The sequence below is a fragment of the Musca domestica genome, unplaced genomic scaffold, assembly GCF_030504385.1.
Source record: "Musca domestica strain aabys unplaced genomic scaffold, Musca_domestica.polishedcontigs.V.1.1 14, whole genome shotgun sequence".
NCBI lineage: Eukaryota > Metazoa > Arthropoda > Insecta > Diptera > Muscidae > Musca > Musca domestica.
In genome coordinates, this window is record NW_026712192.1 from 13,665,641 (window position 1) to 13,681,152 (window position 15,512).

Below are 15,512 nucleotides of genomic sequence, written 5' to 3' on the forward strand. Positions count from 1 at the left end.
TTTTAATATGCATATTGATTCATGTGTAAATAAAGCCAAGTCATTGCTGGGTTTTATAAAAAGATGGTCAAAAGAATTTGACGATCCTTATGTGACTAAACGTTTATTTATTAGTTTGGTTCGGCCCATTTTAGAATACGGTTGCGTATTGTGGAGTCCTTTTTACAAAACATATTCTGCTAAATTGGAATCAGTACAAACTCAATTTCTTTTATTTGCTCTCAGAGGATTAGGATGGGATATAAATGATACACTTCCACCATATGAGAATCGCCTAAAACTAATTGATCTTCCGACACTGGAAAAGAAACGTTTAATGTTAAGAGCTTTATTTATTATAAAACTTTTGCGTGGCGAAATCGATTCACAGTTTTAAACCGGTGAATTAAATTTTAATATTCCTGCTCGTAATACTCGAAATTACATACCACTTAAACTTTGCTTGGCTAAATCCAATTATGAATCTTATAATCCTATGAGGTCTTTATGTGATCTCTACAACAAATTATATAATGAGATATCATTGACAGACCCTTTGCATGTCATTAAACACACTATTTTACATCTTTACATCTGTTATATGTTGTTTTATTTCCTGTGTGTTGTCTTTATTTGTGAATTTAAACAACCGGCTGATGTATAACTGTAGCTGGTTTCTCTAAACGTAAAAAGTGTATTTAAATTTACTAAAAATTTAATACTTTAAAGGTGTGAAAATGCTGCGTGGAAAATTCGTTCTAAAAGGATACTAAAATGTAGTAAAAATTCCATATTTTGTCTTGGAAAAACGTAATAAGCTAGAATATAAATTTGAAATGAGAGCTAAAGAGTTTTTGGAAATTTGCACTTTAAGGTTACGAAAAGGTCTAAAATGATACTAAAGTTCGAAATGATGGTAGATTTGTGATAAATACGTGGTTTTGCAAAAGGGTACATAATAGTACAACATTTTATACAATTGGTATTGGGTACACAGATAGTGATTGAAATCTGAAATGTCGTATTAGGGTAGCTGGTCATGTATTGCGTGGACATATGGAGTTGATTTGAGGAAATGTGTACTCTAATTGTACGAAAATGTATTGAATGGTACTATATTTGGAATTGGGTGAAGTAATATAGATAACATTGTGAAATTTGATATTTAAATTACTGATGGTATCTGCGTTTGAATTTTGATGGTGGTTTGGAAATTCGTCATATATTTGTACATAAAGTACTAAGTGTTACTAAATTGGGTATTGGGTGCAATCCTCAAATTAGATACTGATGTTTCTGTTGGTATCTGGAATTGAGATATGGAGATGGTTTCGGAAACGTGTACTATAATTGTACGAAAAGTACTAAATTTGGTATCGGGTGATGGAATAGGGGTGAAATCCTGAAATTTAATATGGATGTCACTGTTGGTATCTGAGGTTGAGATATGGAGATTGTTTTGAAATTGTGTACTTTAATTGTTCAAAGGGCTATAGTACTAAATTTGGTATCGGGTGAAGGAATAGGGGTGAAATCCTGAAATTTGATATGGATGGCACTGTTGGTATCTGAGGTTAAGTTATGGAGATTATTTTGAAAATGTGTACTTTAATTGTTCAAAGGGCGCTAAATTTTACTAAATTTGGTATTGTGTGAAGGAATGGGTCTGGAATCCTCAAATTTTATATTAAGGTCACAATTGGTATCTGAGATTGAGATATATAGACTGTTTTGAAAATACGTACTGTAATTATTCGTACTAAATGGTACTAATTTTGGATCTCTGTTGGTGTCTAGGATATAACTTATAAATTGTTCTGGACATATTTACTAAATGTTACTATTTGATCTTGGGTCAAGGGATAGAGCTGAAATTTCGAAATTTAATATTGAAGTCAAGTTTCTGACGTTTAAATAGTTTTCAACAGAAAAAAAATAATGTGAGTCCATTGTGCAATGATTTTACTAACATAGTCCTTGGTAAACTTCATACCCAAAGATTTTAAAGACTTTTTGGTACAAAAGGAATCATTTTCCTATTATTTATTAAAATCTTGAAACAAACAAACAAACGAACAAGTAGTAAAGCAGTTAGTTTGGACGGGACGACATTTGAATACCCTCCACCATAAAAAAAATAAATTAAAACTATTAAAAACAAGTTAAAAAGTATCTGTCGGGCTTGCCGACCCTCAGAAAATATACGACTATTTAAAAATATTTTGAATACTGTTATGATTATTCAAATGTTTAACCCCTTATGGAGTTGGTTCCAAAGGAATTGGCCAATATTGGCCATTTCGTATCGGACATAAATAAATATGATAAAAATATTGTGATGTGCCAAGTGTGGACAATATTGGTAACTTCCTTTACTTTACATGACATTTATGATAACTTTTATAAAAAGTTAAAATATGAGTGAGTTACCAGATATAGTCGACTGAAGTATTCCATTTTCATGCTTCATCTCAGATTTCTGGTTGAGAAGCATATATTTAGATATAGCAAGTTGTAAAGAATCGCTGAGTTGTTTCGAAATTTATGACAGATAAAAGTATTGAAAATTGTAACCCTTTGTAGGTGAGGTACCAGAAGGGGTTCGTAGATATATAGCATCTTCAAAACAGATTTTAGTTTAGCAAAAATGTTTGTATGTGTGAAATTTGAAGAGAATTGGATGCTTATTTCCCTTTCTTTGAGCGTTTTGTTTTTCAAACTCTTGAACCCTATGTGGGGCATGTAGCAAGAGAAATATGTAGGTGTACCGAAACTGAATGGAATCGGATGTTAATTTCGTGTTTTATAAGCTTCATAAATATTCAAAATTTCGACCCTTTGCGGAGAGGTACCAGAAGGAAAGGACCAATATATTTCACCTTCACAACAGATCATGTGTTAGCAAAAATATTTGTATGTGTGAAATATAAAGAGAACCTGATGCTTTTTTCGGATTTTATAAACATTTTGGTTATTCAAAACATTGACCCTTTTTGGGGGAGGTACGAGAAGGGATGGTCCGATCTCTACCGTCTTTGTAACAGAACCTGTGTTTATAGAAATATTCAGATATGCCAAGCCTTAATGGAATCGGATGTTAATTTCGCGTTTTATGGGCTTCAGGAATATTCAAAATTTTGACCTTTAATGGGAGATGTACCAGAAGGAGTGGACCGATATATTCCATTTTAGCACCAGATCATGGGTTCATAAAAATATTGTGATGTGTGAAATTTTAAGACAGTCGGATTCTTACCTCACATTTTATTAGAGTTGTAATTATTCAAAATTTTGATCCTTTGTGGGGGAGGTACTTGCTAGTGTGGACCAATATTGTCCATTGCAAAGTAGGAGCAAAATCGTATTATCGTTTCTCTTTCTCTGAAGAAAATATATATTTTGAAAATTTCGATCTTTTGTGGGGAGGTACTTCCTTCGAGAGTTATCGTGCGCCCCACCCAGCCAGACAGACCCACGGGGGGACGGACATAGCTAGATCGACTCCAAATGTTCGACTCCAAAGACACCTAGGGTCTAAAACCGTTATTTCGACTAGACACATTTTGTGTCTTTGTATATACCCTGCGTGTTTGTATATGCCCTCTATAGCCATATGGCTGAGAGTATAAAAAGTAAAAAAGCTTAATACCCTCCACCATTTGGTACAAATTTGGCAATTTCCAAAATATAAAATTCGTTAAAAATTCTGTTAAAATCTTAAAAATACCGAATGCTTATACGACAACGTGGGCCTGCATAGGCAACTTTGTCATAAGTTATTACAATATTTAAATGCGAAACTTGAAGAAAAATCTGTTTATAATGTAGCTAAAATCATCAAAATACCGAATATGGGGGTACCGTTATATGGGGGCTATACGAAGACGTGGACCTGCACAGACATTTTTCTGGCATGGGCTGAAGTAACCATTACGAACTTCAAATGCCAAATTTGGAACGATTCCGCTAAATAATGTCGCTAAAATCATCAAAATACCGAATATCGGGGGGTGCGGTATATGGGTGCTATATGAAGACGTGGACCTACATGGCTCATTTTTTGACTTAGGATGTAGTATCTATTACGAACTTCAAATACCAAATTTGAAACGATTCCGGTAAACAATGTCGCTAAAATCATCAAAATACCGAATTTTGTGAGGTACCGTTATATGGGGGCTACACGAAGACGTGGATCTGCTCAGATAATTTTCTGTCTTAGCATGTAGTATCCATTACGAACTTTAAATGCCAAATTTGAAACAATTTCGGCGAATAATGTCGCTAAAATAATCAAAATACCGAATATCGGGAGGTACCGTTATATGAGGGCTATATGATAACTTGGACCTACATGGCCCATTTACGAACTTAACCTGCCTTATGGCCTTATGTGTGCAAAATTTTAGCCTTCTATCTCAATTTGTTCGAAAAATAGCGTGATTACAACAGAAAGACAGACAGACGGACAGACGGACAGACGGACATGGCTAAATCGTCTTAGAATTTTACGCTGATCAAGAATATATATACTTTGTTGGGTCTGACATGAGTATTTCGAGGAGTTACAAACAGAATGACAAAGTGGAGGGTATAAAAACAATTAAGGTCTTTTAATAACCTCCACCGAATATCGGTGGGAACCGTTATATGTATGCTAGAATCCATTCCGAACTATAAGACAATTTTTAAACAAATCCGTGGAAAAATATGACAAAAATCATCAAAATACCGAATATAGGAGGTGGCGTTATATGGGGGCTGTAGGAAATGTGGGGTCTACGACGAATATTTGGGAATGGTAGAAACGGAATGACAAAGTTGATATACCTTCCTTTTCAAGGTAGAGAGTATAAAAACGGTTAGGGTTGTACTTTTTTCGAGTTTGGTTCAAAGTGTACCACACAACAGAATTTTGGTTATTGAACAAGCTAAACTATTAAATGGAAAGCTCCATTGAGTTCAACATAAACTTTGCCCAAGGATTCTTTGGTCTAAAGATTTTTGTTGTGGTCATAAGCCAATATGCCTTGTCTCCTTTCAAATTTCATAGTGCATTCCATTCTGAGCCGCCAGCAATTTATTATTTAAACCAGACCACAATGAATTCCAACTATTATTCTCACCAGTATTCAATTTCAACAATCAATGATATTTTGATATGGAATTTTAATAGGAAACCAATAATGCTGTTAATGAGATTAGCATTTAATATCCTTGGGTATGATTACAACGAGGCAGCCAGCCAGCCAGCCAGTCGACAACCCATCTCCACAATTATTGCTGCTGCTCCTTCAAGTTTAACGTTCGTAATTATCCACTTGGTTATCTAACACAGATTCATACTTTCGTAATTTGCGTTGGATTTCCACATGAATACGCCTCGTACGCCTCGTTTGCATAACATCAAATTAAGCTGGCCAACATGGTCATGTCGGCAAAATATTCTTATATAAAATATTTACATTGGACATTGTTTGGACTTGGAAGATGGTTATTATTTGGGATAATTGGATAACAAATATATAATTGAAGTAAATTATTGGAAATTATATTAACCCATACCGAACGTTGCAATTTCTTCTTCTGCTGCGTCTTCTGTTTATGGTGTTTTAATATTCTTCTCTTATGAGATTATGATAATAGCCAAATTAAACATGTATCTGTGGTTGGATGTGCGTATGAGTGTATGCGTTTAAAATGAGTTCGAAATATACAACAACATCGAGATATTCATAATGGCAATGTTTATGCTTTTGTTCTGAACATTACAGCATTAATATTGTGTATTAACACTGGTCAACAGGAATTTAGAGATAATACCAGAGTCACTGTGGGCTGTAGTTTTTGGAATTTACCATTTAGAACCCAATAGCAAATTAAGTACCATTTAGTACGCATATCCAAAACAATATACAGGGTGAGAATAAAAAACTGCAACCAATTTCAGACTGCTGTCATTTGTAAGCCACTCGTCCAAAAACTGTTAAAATTATTCCAGTGACAGCTCATTATATTGTTTACAAGCGTACAAAAGCATTTTAGTGAGAATGTTCCCGAAAAAAAATTATTTCTGATGGAATTCAAGCGTGATAGTGTGATTTCTTATATTTGGCTGGAAACCCACAAGTGACTATCGTTAGAGCACTCCAGCATTTAAATATCAATATATCTTTTGTGTTTCGCACCATCTCTCGTTATCGTTGTTCCACGTCAAGGAAGTGGACGGAAGAAAACAGCAACATCAGCAGAAATGGTTCGAAAAGTAAAGAAGCGATTTGATCCGCATCGCAGTGGTCGAAAAATGACTCGCGAGCTGAACATTTCGCAATATTGCATTCGGCAAATATTGAAAAATGAGCTCTTGGTAAAGTCATTGAAATTCCAAAAAGTGCAAGAACTTACACCGCAACAGAAAGAATATAGACTCAAAAGAGCTAAAGAGTTACTTGTTTGGCCGAAAGTCGTGGACTGCCGAATTTGGTTTTCTCCGATGAGAAAACATTCCAGCAGTTTGTAAACAAAAAAATGATCGTGTTTACTTGCCAAGGAGGTCAGCTGAAAATGTGCACCTTCGGTTGGCCACCAGAACTCAAGCGCCGGCCATGGTGATGGTGTGGGCCGCCATAACAGCCGATTGTCGCTCTCTGCTCGTAGTAACCGACCGTGGTATCAGAATAAATACCGAATATTATCGCGAAAATATTCTGGAGGGTGTATTAAAGCCTTGGGCACGCAAACATGTTGGCCGCAGACCTTGGACATTCCAACAGACCTTGGACGTCCTACAAAATAAGTACACATTTCCAAAACTAACTCCATATCTCAACTCTAGATACAAACAGTGACACCAACATCACAATTCAAGATTTCAGCTCTATTCCTTCAGCCAATACTTTAGTAGTATATATACAATTATTGTACTCATTCTAAAACCACCTCCATATCTCAGTTCCAAACACCAATATATATCTCAATATCAAATTTGAGGATTTCAGATCCCTTCATTCCGTACTAAATTTAGTACTTTTTAGTATTTTTCGTACAATTATAATACACACTTCCGACACAACCACCATATCTCAATTCCAGATACCAGCAGGGTTCTCAATATCAAATTTCCCTTCATCCTATAACCAATTTAGTACCACTTAGAACATTTCGAACAATTTTAGTACATATTCCAAAATCACCTACATATCTTTACCACCAATAGTGATAAGATTCAGGATTTCAACTCTATTCCTTCATCCCAATACCACACTTAGTACTATTTAGTATTTTATGTACAAATAGTACACATTTCCAAAACCACCTCAAAATCTCAATTCCAAACACCAATAGAAACGTCAATATCAAATTTGATGATTCCAGCCCTATCACTTCATCCGATACCAAATTTCGTACCATTTAGTTATTTTCGTACAAATACAGGACGCATTTTCGATACCCCCTCTATATGTTCAGGCTACAGATGAGCAGCGACCCTAACACTGAATTTACAATTTGAAGCACTATCTAATCACCCAATACCAAATTGTACTAAAAATAGTACAATTTAGTACTTTTCGTGCACTTGTAGTACCCATTTCCTAGACCACCTCTTTATCACAAACAAACCACCAACTGGGACCTCTAACCAAACTTTAAATGTCCAGCTTAAGCCGTTCACCATAAAACAAAAAAAATGTTCCGAATTTAGTACAATTTAGTACAGTTGGCACACTTAGTACAAATTTCCAAAACCAATTCCATATCTCTATCCCAGATACCAACAGACACCTCAATATCAATTTTAGGGATTCCAGCTCCATACCTTCACTTAATACCAAATCTAGTACCTTTTAGTACTTTTCGTACAAATATAGGATGCATTTCCAAACCACCCACAAATCTTAAAAACAGACACCATCATTAATCAAAATTTCAAATTTTATATCTATTCCTTCATCCAATATCAAATTTTGTACAATTCAGTACTTTCCGTACAATTTTAGCACACAAAATTTCAAAAAATTCCAGCATCATTCGTCTACACTAAACCAAACTTTATTCTACACTCCGCCAGCAATGTCAATTCCAAATTTTCAGAATACCATGGATATTTGGGTTAACCAATATCAATATTGTACCAAATTTGGTACCACTTAGTACACTAAAGTACACATTTTCATAACTACCTACCTTCAGTCCAATAGCCATTTAATTTCCAACATTTCAGGATTCCAACAAAATTTAAGTTGTACCAGATTTAGTACCATTGAGTACACATAAGAACGAATTTTTAAAAGTACCTACATTCTTCACTACTAGAATGCGATATGAATCTTATTTCTAAATTTTTAAATTACAGCACTATCGGATCGCCCAATTCGAAATTGTATCATATTTAGTACAATTTAGTACTTTTCGTGCACATAAGTACACATTTCGAAAATTACCTCCATATACTAATCCTACGCTCCGCCAATGATGTTATTTTAAAATTAAACTAAATTTAGTTACTTTTCGTATATATGAGTACACACTTCTAAAACTACCTCATTACATCGGCTCTACTCTTCAACTATGATTTCCATTCCAAATTTCGAGTTTTTTAGCTCTAACCATTCATATGATACATAAGGTACCAAATGTGGTATATTTTAGTAGTTTTTGTACACTTATAGTTCGAATTTCCACAAACCCTTTGGTACATCTAACACATATTCATCAGTGACCCTCATTACAAATTTAAGAGTTCTATCTACACTGCTTCCTTAAACGCGTACCGTTCTACTACGAATTTCCAAAAACCCCGCCTTATCTGACCCCCTTAGACCAATAGTGACCCTTACCCAAAATTTTAATATTCTAGCTTCAGCCATTTCGTCTGGGCGTTGATGAATCTTTAATTCGGTCAGTCATAGATATATAAATATCATTTCCACCATTATATAATATTGTTTTTGCAAAATAGTGTAGTATAACAATTATTATCCAGTATAGTCTTAAATATATAAACTACATTTGTTGTTATTTCACAAACTGTGTCTTCACAACGAAATGTTTAACATTTCTTATGGGCAAAATGGTAATATTATTAATTCACTTTGCTATGTGGACTAATATTCTTTGGACATGCCTTCGTTAACAATAATACTTGTGATCATCACAACTAACACACACCCACATCCATACATGCATGCATCTTTGAAATTGTAAGGACCTTTGTATGGAATGCATGTTATGTTAACACTTACAAATTAACCCGCATGTGGAATTATAATCGTTAAGTCTGTCTCTCTCTATGTCGTAATCAGTATATATCTATATCTCAAATATTAAGAGCTTATTTACGGCTGGGTGTAGATGCATTTGCAAAAGAAAACCGAATACATAAGTGTCTAGTGGAATTGATATTGCTTCACTCTACATGAAATAAATTTCAAGACGTATATATAGCATCAAAATCGGAGGTACCTCCTAAACATTTAGATTTTATATGCACACATCTATTGATCGACTACAGAGACAATCTCGAAACTCGGAATGCGTAGCGAAATTTGGAACAAAAATAAATTTGCCAAATATTACTAAAATCGGTTCAGATTTGGATATAGCTCTGATGCACAGGGTGAGATAAGAAAGTCAAATGCCATAGTTTTAACATTTTTTTAAAATATTATTGAATAAAAGCAAAAATGTCGGATATATCATCAAATTTTAGAATAAGTTTAGATTTGTTCGATTTGGCCACCTTTGGCACGAATTTTGGCTTTCAAACGGCCAATGAAACCGTCACACGCTGCCCGAATGTTGCTCTACGGTATTTTGGGCCATTCCCGGCGCAGAGCTTGTTTGAGGTGATCGACACTTTGGTATTTTTTAGTGTCAACCTTGCTTTCCAAAAAACTCAAGACACAATAGTCCAACGGATTGGTATCCGGAGATTTTGGTGGCCATTATGCGCTGGAAATTAATCGAGGAACCTCATTTTGTAACCATTCTTGGATGGCGCGTTCTGCATGCGATGGTGCTGAGTCCTGTTGGAATGTCCAAGTCTGCGGCCAAAATATTTTCGCGACAATATTCGGCATTTATTCTGATGGCACGGTCGATTAATGAGAGCGGAGAGCGATCGTCGGCTGTTATGGCGGCCCACACCATCACCATGCCCGCGCTTGAGTTCTGGTGGGCAACCGAAGATGCACATATTCAGCTGACCTCTTTGGCAAGTAAACGCGATCATTTTGTTTGTTTACAAACTGCTGGACAACGAATGTTTGCTCATCGGAGAAACCCAAATTTGGCAGTTCACCACTTTCGGTCAAGCGAAGCAAGTCTTTAGCTCGTTTGAGTTTATTTTCTTTCTGTTGCGGTGTAAGTTCTTGCACTTTTTATACCGTCCACCATACACAGTATGGAGGATATATTAAGTTCGTCACTCCGTTTGTAACTCATCGAAATAATCATTTTAGACCCAAGAAAGTATATATATTCTTGATCAGCGTAAAATTCTAACCGTCCGTCCGCCCGTCTGTCCGTCTGTTGTAATCACGCTTCAGTCTAAACGAATTAAGATAGGAAGCTAAAATTTTGCACAGATCTCTCTTTTGTTTACAGGCAGGTCAAGTTCGAAGATGGGCTATGTCGGTCCACGATATCGTATAGCCCCCAAATAACGGTACCCCCTATATTCGGTATTTTGAAAACTTTACCCAAATTTTACAAAATATTCAATAGTTTGATGATTTTAGCCACTTTTTCCAATAGAATTATCTGAGTACTTTACACCCAGACATAGATTTGTCCTAATAAGTCCACAATACCATATATACCCACATATATCGGCACCTTCCTATCTTAGATACTGTAAAGATTTAAAATAAAATTTAATAAATTTTATTTTTTTGAACATTTTCTAATTCGTTCCAAATGGTGGAGGGTATTCAAAGTTCGGCCCGGCCTGCTTTGTTACTTGCTTTTTTACTTGTTAGAGTTTCAATGGCTTTACCCCGAGCTAGTTTTTTAATATTTGCCAAATTGAATATTGCGATATGTTCAGCTCACGAGCCATTTTTCGGTCACTGCGAAGCGGGTTTCGATCAAGTCGCATCTTTACTTTCGAACCATTTCTGCTGATGTTGCTGTTTTCTTCCGTCCACTTCCTTGACGCCGGGCTACGCTACCAGTATCACGGTAACGAGCGATGGTACAAGACACAAGCGATTTATTCGCATTTAAATGCTGGAGTACTCTAACGATAGCCACTTGTGGTTTTCGTGTCAAATATAAAGAAATCACACTATCACGCTTGAATTCCATCACGAATACCTCTTTTTCTGGAAAACTCTCACCAAAATGCTTTTGTATGCTTGTAAACAATATAATGAGCTGTCACTGGAATAATTTTAACAGCTGTCGGATGAGTAGCGTAAAAATGACAGCAGTCTGAAGTTGGTTGCAGTTTTTTCATCTCACCCTGTAATATAACAGTACCTCCCGATATTTGATGGTTTTTGACACATTTTTCCACCGGTTTGTCTTAAAAATGTTATCTGTTGTTTATAATGGGTTCCAGCTTTGGTAACAGAACATTGGTTATATACTTCCACGTTTTCGTATAGCTCCAAATACCTCCCTATACTCTGTATTTTGATGGTTTCTGCCAGAATTTTTATACGGATTTGTCGAAAATTGGTATTTGTGGTTCGTTATGGGTTCTAGATTCGGTGACAAAACGTTCCAAATCTAGGCCCACCCATATTCGGTATTTTGACGATATAAGCTACATTTTCTAATAGATTTGTGTGAAATTTGGTATTTTTACTTCTCAGTGGGTTCTACAACCGTCGTCAAAACATTTTTCATATGGGACATAGTCCCTTAGTCACCTTTACCCACGAAATAATGAAAATCTGGTATTTACGACACGCTATAGATTATAACCGTTGTAGTATAAAATTGTCTATATAGGCTCCCGTTTTAGTATGGCCCCATCTAACGGCTCCAACTGGAGTCTGAGGTTTAAAGTGGAACACGTTTCAATCCAGATGCTTTTGCATAAAAATGTTTTCTTTACCCAATGGTGGAGGGTATTAGAGGTTCAGCCTGGCCGAACTTAATGTCTTTTTATACCCTCCACCATAGTATAGAGTATATATTAATTTTGTCATTCCGTTTGTAACACCTCGAAATATACATTTTAGACCCCACAAATTAGCATAAAATTCTATGTCGATTTAGCAATGTCCGTCCGTCTCCCGTCTGTGGAAATCACTCCATCTTCCGAATGAATTGAAGTAGCTTGATAAAATTTTACTCAAATGTATATTATGTCTGTAAGACTTTTGGTATTGAAAATGGGCCATGTAGGTCCACGTTTTGGTGCTTTTTGCGACTATATTCATAGGAACCGTTTCAAATATGGTATTTGAAGTTCGAAATGGATGCTATAGCTTAAGACAGAAAACTGTCTGTGCTGGTCCACGTCTTCGTGTAGCCCCCATATAACAGTACCTCCCGATATTCTGTATTTTGATGATTTTAGCGACTTTATTCACCGGAATTGTTTCAAATATGGTATTTGAAGTTCGTACTGGATACTAAAACCTAAGACAGAAAATTGTCTGTGTTGGTTTATGTCTTCGTATAGCCCCCATATAACGGTACCTGCCGATATTCGGTATTTTGATGATTTTAGCGATATTATTCATGGGAATTGTATCAAATTTGGTGTTTAAAGTTCGTAATGGATACTACAGCCTAAGACAGAAAATTGTCTGTGCAGGTCCACGTCTTCGTATAGCCCCCATATAACGGTACCTTTCGATATTCGGTATTTTGATGATTCTAGCTACATTTTTTACTGATTTTTGTTTTTTTAAATTTCGCATTTGAATACTGTATTGGCTTACCTATGCAAGTCCATGTCGTCGTATAGACCCGAATATACGTCTACATTCTGTATTTTTAAGATTTTAACAGAATTTTTAACGGATTTTTTTTTTTCAAAAGTGGCAAATTTGTACCAAATGGTGGAGCATATTCAAAGTTCGGCCCGGCCGAACTTACAGCTTTTTTACTTGTTACTTGTTGTATTTGTACTTGTCGTACTCGTAAAATATGAAGGTTCTAAAATCACATAGTATCTTACATAGATACGCAAAAGCGACTCCCATCCCAAATAATAAATTTATAGATCCTATCAATTGCCCAGAAAGTCTTTCTTCAAAACAAACCAATTCTCGTTCGATAGCAAATGCGACTTTTCAAATATACAACTTGTACTTTACATACCGACCATATCTCTCTGCAAAAAGTGCAACAAAATAAGTGAAATTGACTGCTTTCCAATTAATTTTTTTTTGTGTTGACTCATCGAAAAATTAGATTAGAACTTGCTACAGTTTTCTTTCAATCGCTTTCTTCATTTCACACTACTTGGCTACCTGCACTTTTGGCAAATAATCCGATTTAATCGTCGACTTTTTTTTGAAAAAACAATCCAGCTAAGAAGTAGGCGGCAATGCTGTTGATGATGATGACAGCAAAGGCAAATACGACAAGAATTGCAATCTGATTTCTTTTGCTGTCGAAAATTTAGGCCGCCTGACTGGCTGACCGACCGACCGACTGACTGACTCTATTTGTAGGGCTATATGGAGCTACTATGTAGGAACAATTTTTTTGCCATTTCATTACAATGATATGGGCGTCTAGTAGAACGAAGAGCTTTACATTTGATGTTTTTGTTGTAGTTGTTGTTGTTGGAACTTTTAGTTGTTGCTGTTGTTTTTATCGTACTCGGGTAGTATGTCAAATGTCAGACTGTAACCACGTCATTACTGCCGTACATTGTGCGGCATAGTCATGTTGGTCGAATTTCTTCCCAAATTGTCTCTATGTGTGTGTGTTGGTGTTTATGAGAACAGTGTGAGTTTGGAAAATTATTATTTCCTAAACATAAATAGCTCCAATTATCGCTTCCAATTTTATACATTTATGAACACTTTGCACACTTTTTGTACACTTTGTACATTGTGTGAAGCGTTTAGATAAGGAGGTGAATTTGTAAATGTATAGTAAAGGATGATTTTTTTATATACACATAAAATTCAGAAAAATGCATGAAATGATAGCGCGGTCAATATAATTAAATATTTTAAGACTATTTTATGCAAATGTTGATCCAGACTGCGCCTTAAATCGTCTATCCGGTTAACATTGCTTTAACATAGCCACACAAAAAATAGCCTATTCCTTAAATCGCACGACCAGAAAGAAAGAAAGTGTTAAAGTCGGGCGGGGCCGACTTTATGATACCCTACATCACTTTGCTAATTAAGTAGAGCTCCACATAACAATTAAAAGTTTTTATGGGAGAATTCAATCATACACGCTATGATTATAATTATAATTTAAAATTCAAAAGACTAAATATGCCGAAGCATTTGTATTACATTTATATTCGGACTTGTATTGTCCGTTTGATATATATGGAAGCTATATCCAAATCTGAACCGATCTTGATAAAATTTGGCAAAGATATTTCTGAGCTGTATTTGATATATTTCCCAGAATATCGTTGTTACCGAGTGCATATTACGGCTGTGGGTAACAAACATAACAAATCGGATGAACAATATGTATGGGAGCTAGACTATATCTGAACCGATCTTCACCAAATTTGACATACTAGCTTCTAGACTCAATTCGGTTGTAAGTGTCAAATTGCATCCCACTTGTGCAAATATTATACGTTTGGTGCACAATAAAAGGTAATTAGGACGAAGTTATGTATGGGATCTATATCCAAATCTGAACCGATCTCGATAAAATATATTCTGAGCTGTATTTGATATAGTTCCCCAAATATTGTTGTTACAGAGTGCATATTATGGCTGCGGAGGACAAAAATAACAAATCGGATGATCAATTTATATTGGAGCTATAGCTATATCTGAACCGATTTCGATCAAATTTGGCATACTTATTTTCAGACCTAATTTTGTATTGTATGTGCAAAATTCCATTCCATATGTGCAAAATATTACACGTTTGGTGCACAATAAAAGGCAAATCGCACGATGATATATATGGGAGATATATATAAATTTTCGCGTTCGTCATTGGGCCAAACAAATAATTTGTGCAAAATTTCATCTGAATCGGGCAATAAATGCGACCTGTACTTTGTTTACAAAAATACATGTACAGACAGACGGACCGACATCCATAAATCGACTCAAAATGTGATTCTATGCAGATCACCAAAATGAACTATGGGTCTACCTCCTTTCTTTTGCCTGTTGCAAACAAATGCACAAAGACATAATACCCTGACCACCTTGTGGTGGGAAAGGTATACTAAATGCTGTTAACAAATTTCCAATAAAAGTAAATGACGTTTGTAAATACTGTTCTAAAGTACCCAAATCTCAAATTTCGCTGTGCAATAGCCAGTCTAGGCTATGGAAAATTCCAATTGGATTTAATAGTGCTTGGTTTGTACATCTAAACCCACAAGATGTGAGGGTTCTTTTTATTAT

At 35.5% G+C, this 15,512-nt stretch overlaps 1 protein-coding gene across 1 annotated transcript in view; it reads left to right on the forward strand.

The window, feature by feature from the left end:
• The window catches only part of LOC131801053 (uncharacterized), an 85,548-nt gene extending 85,172 nt beyond the window's left edge, over window positions 1-376 (forward strand). The window contains exon 3 of the mRNA XM_059119017.1: window positions 234-376. Coding sequence (XP_058975000.1) covers window positions 234-376 — 143 coding nt within the window. The remainder of the gene's footprint in view (window positions 1-233) is intronic.
• Window positions 377-15,512: the final 15,136 nt, after the last annotated feature.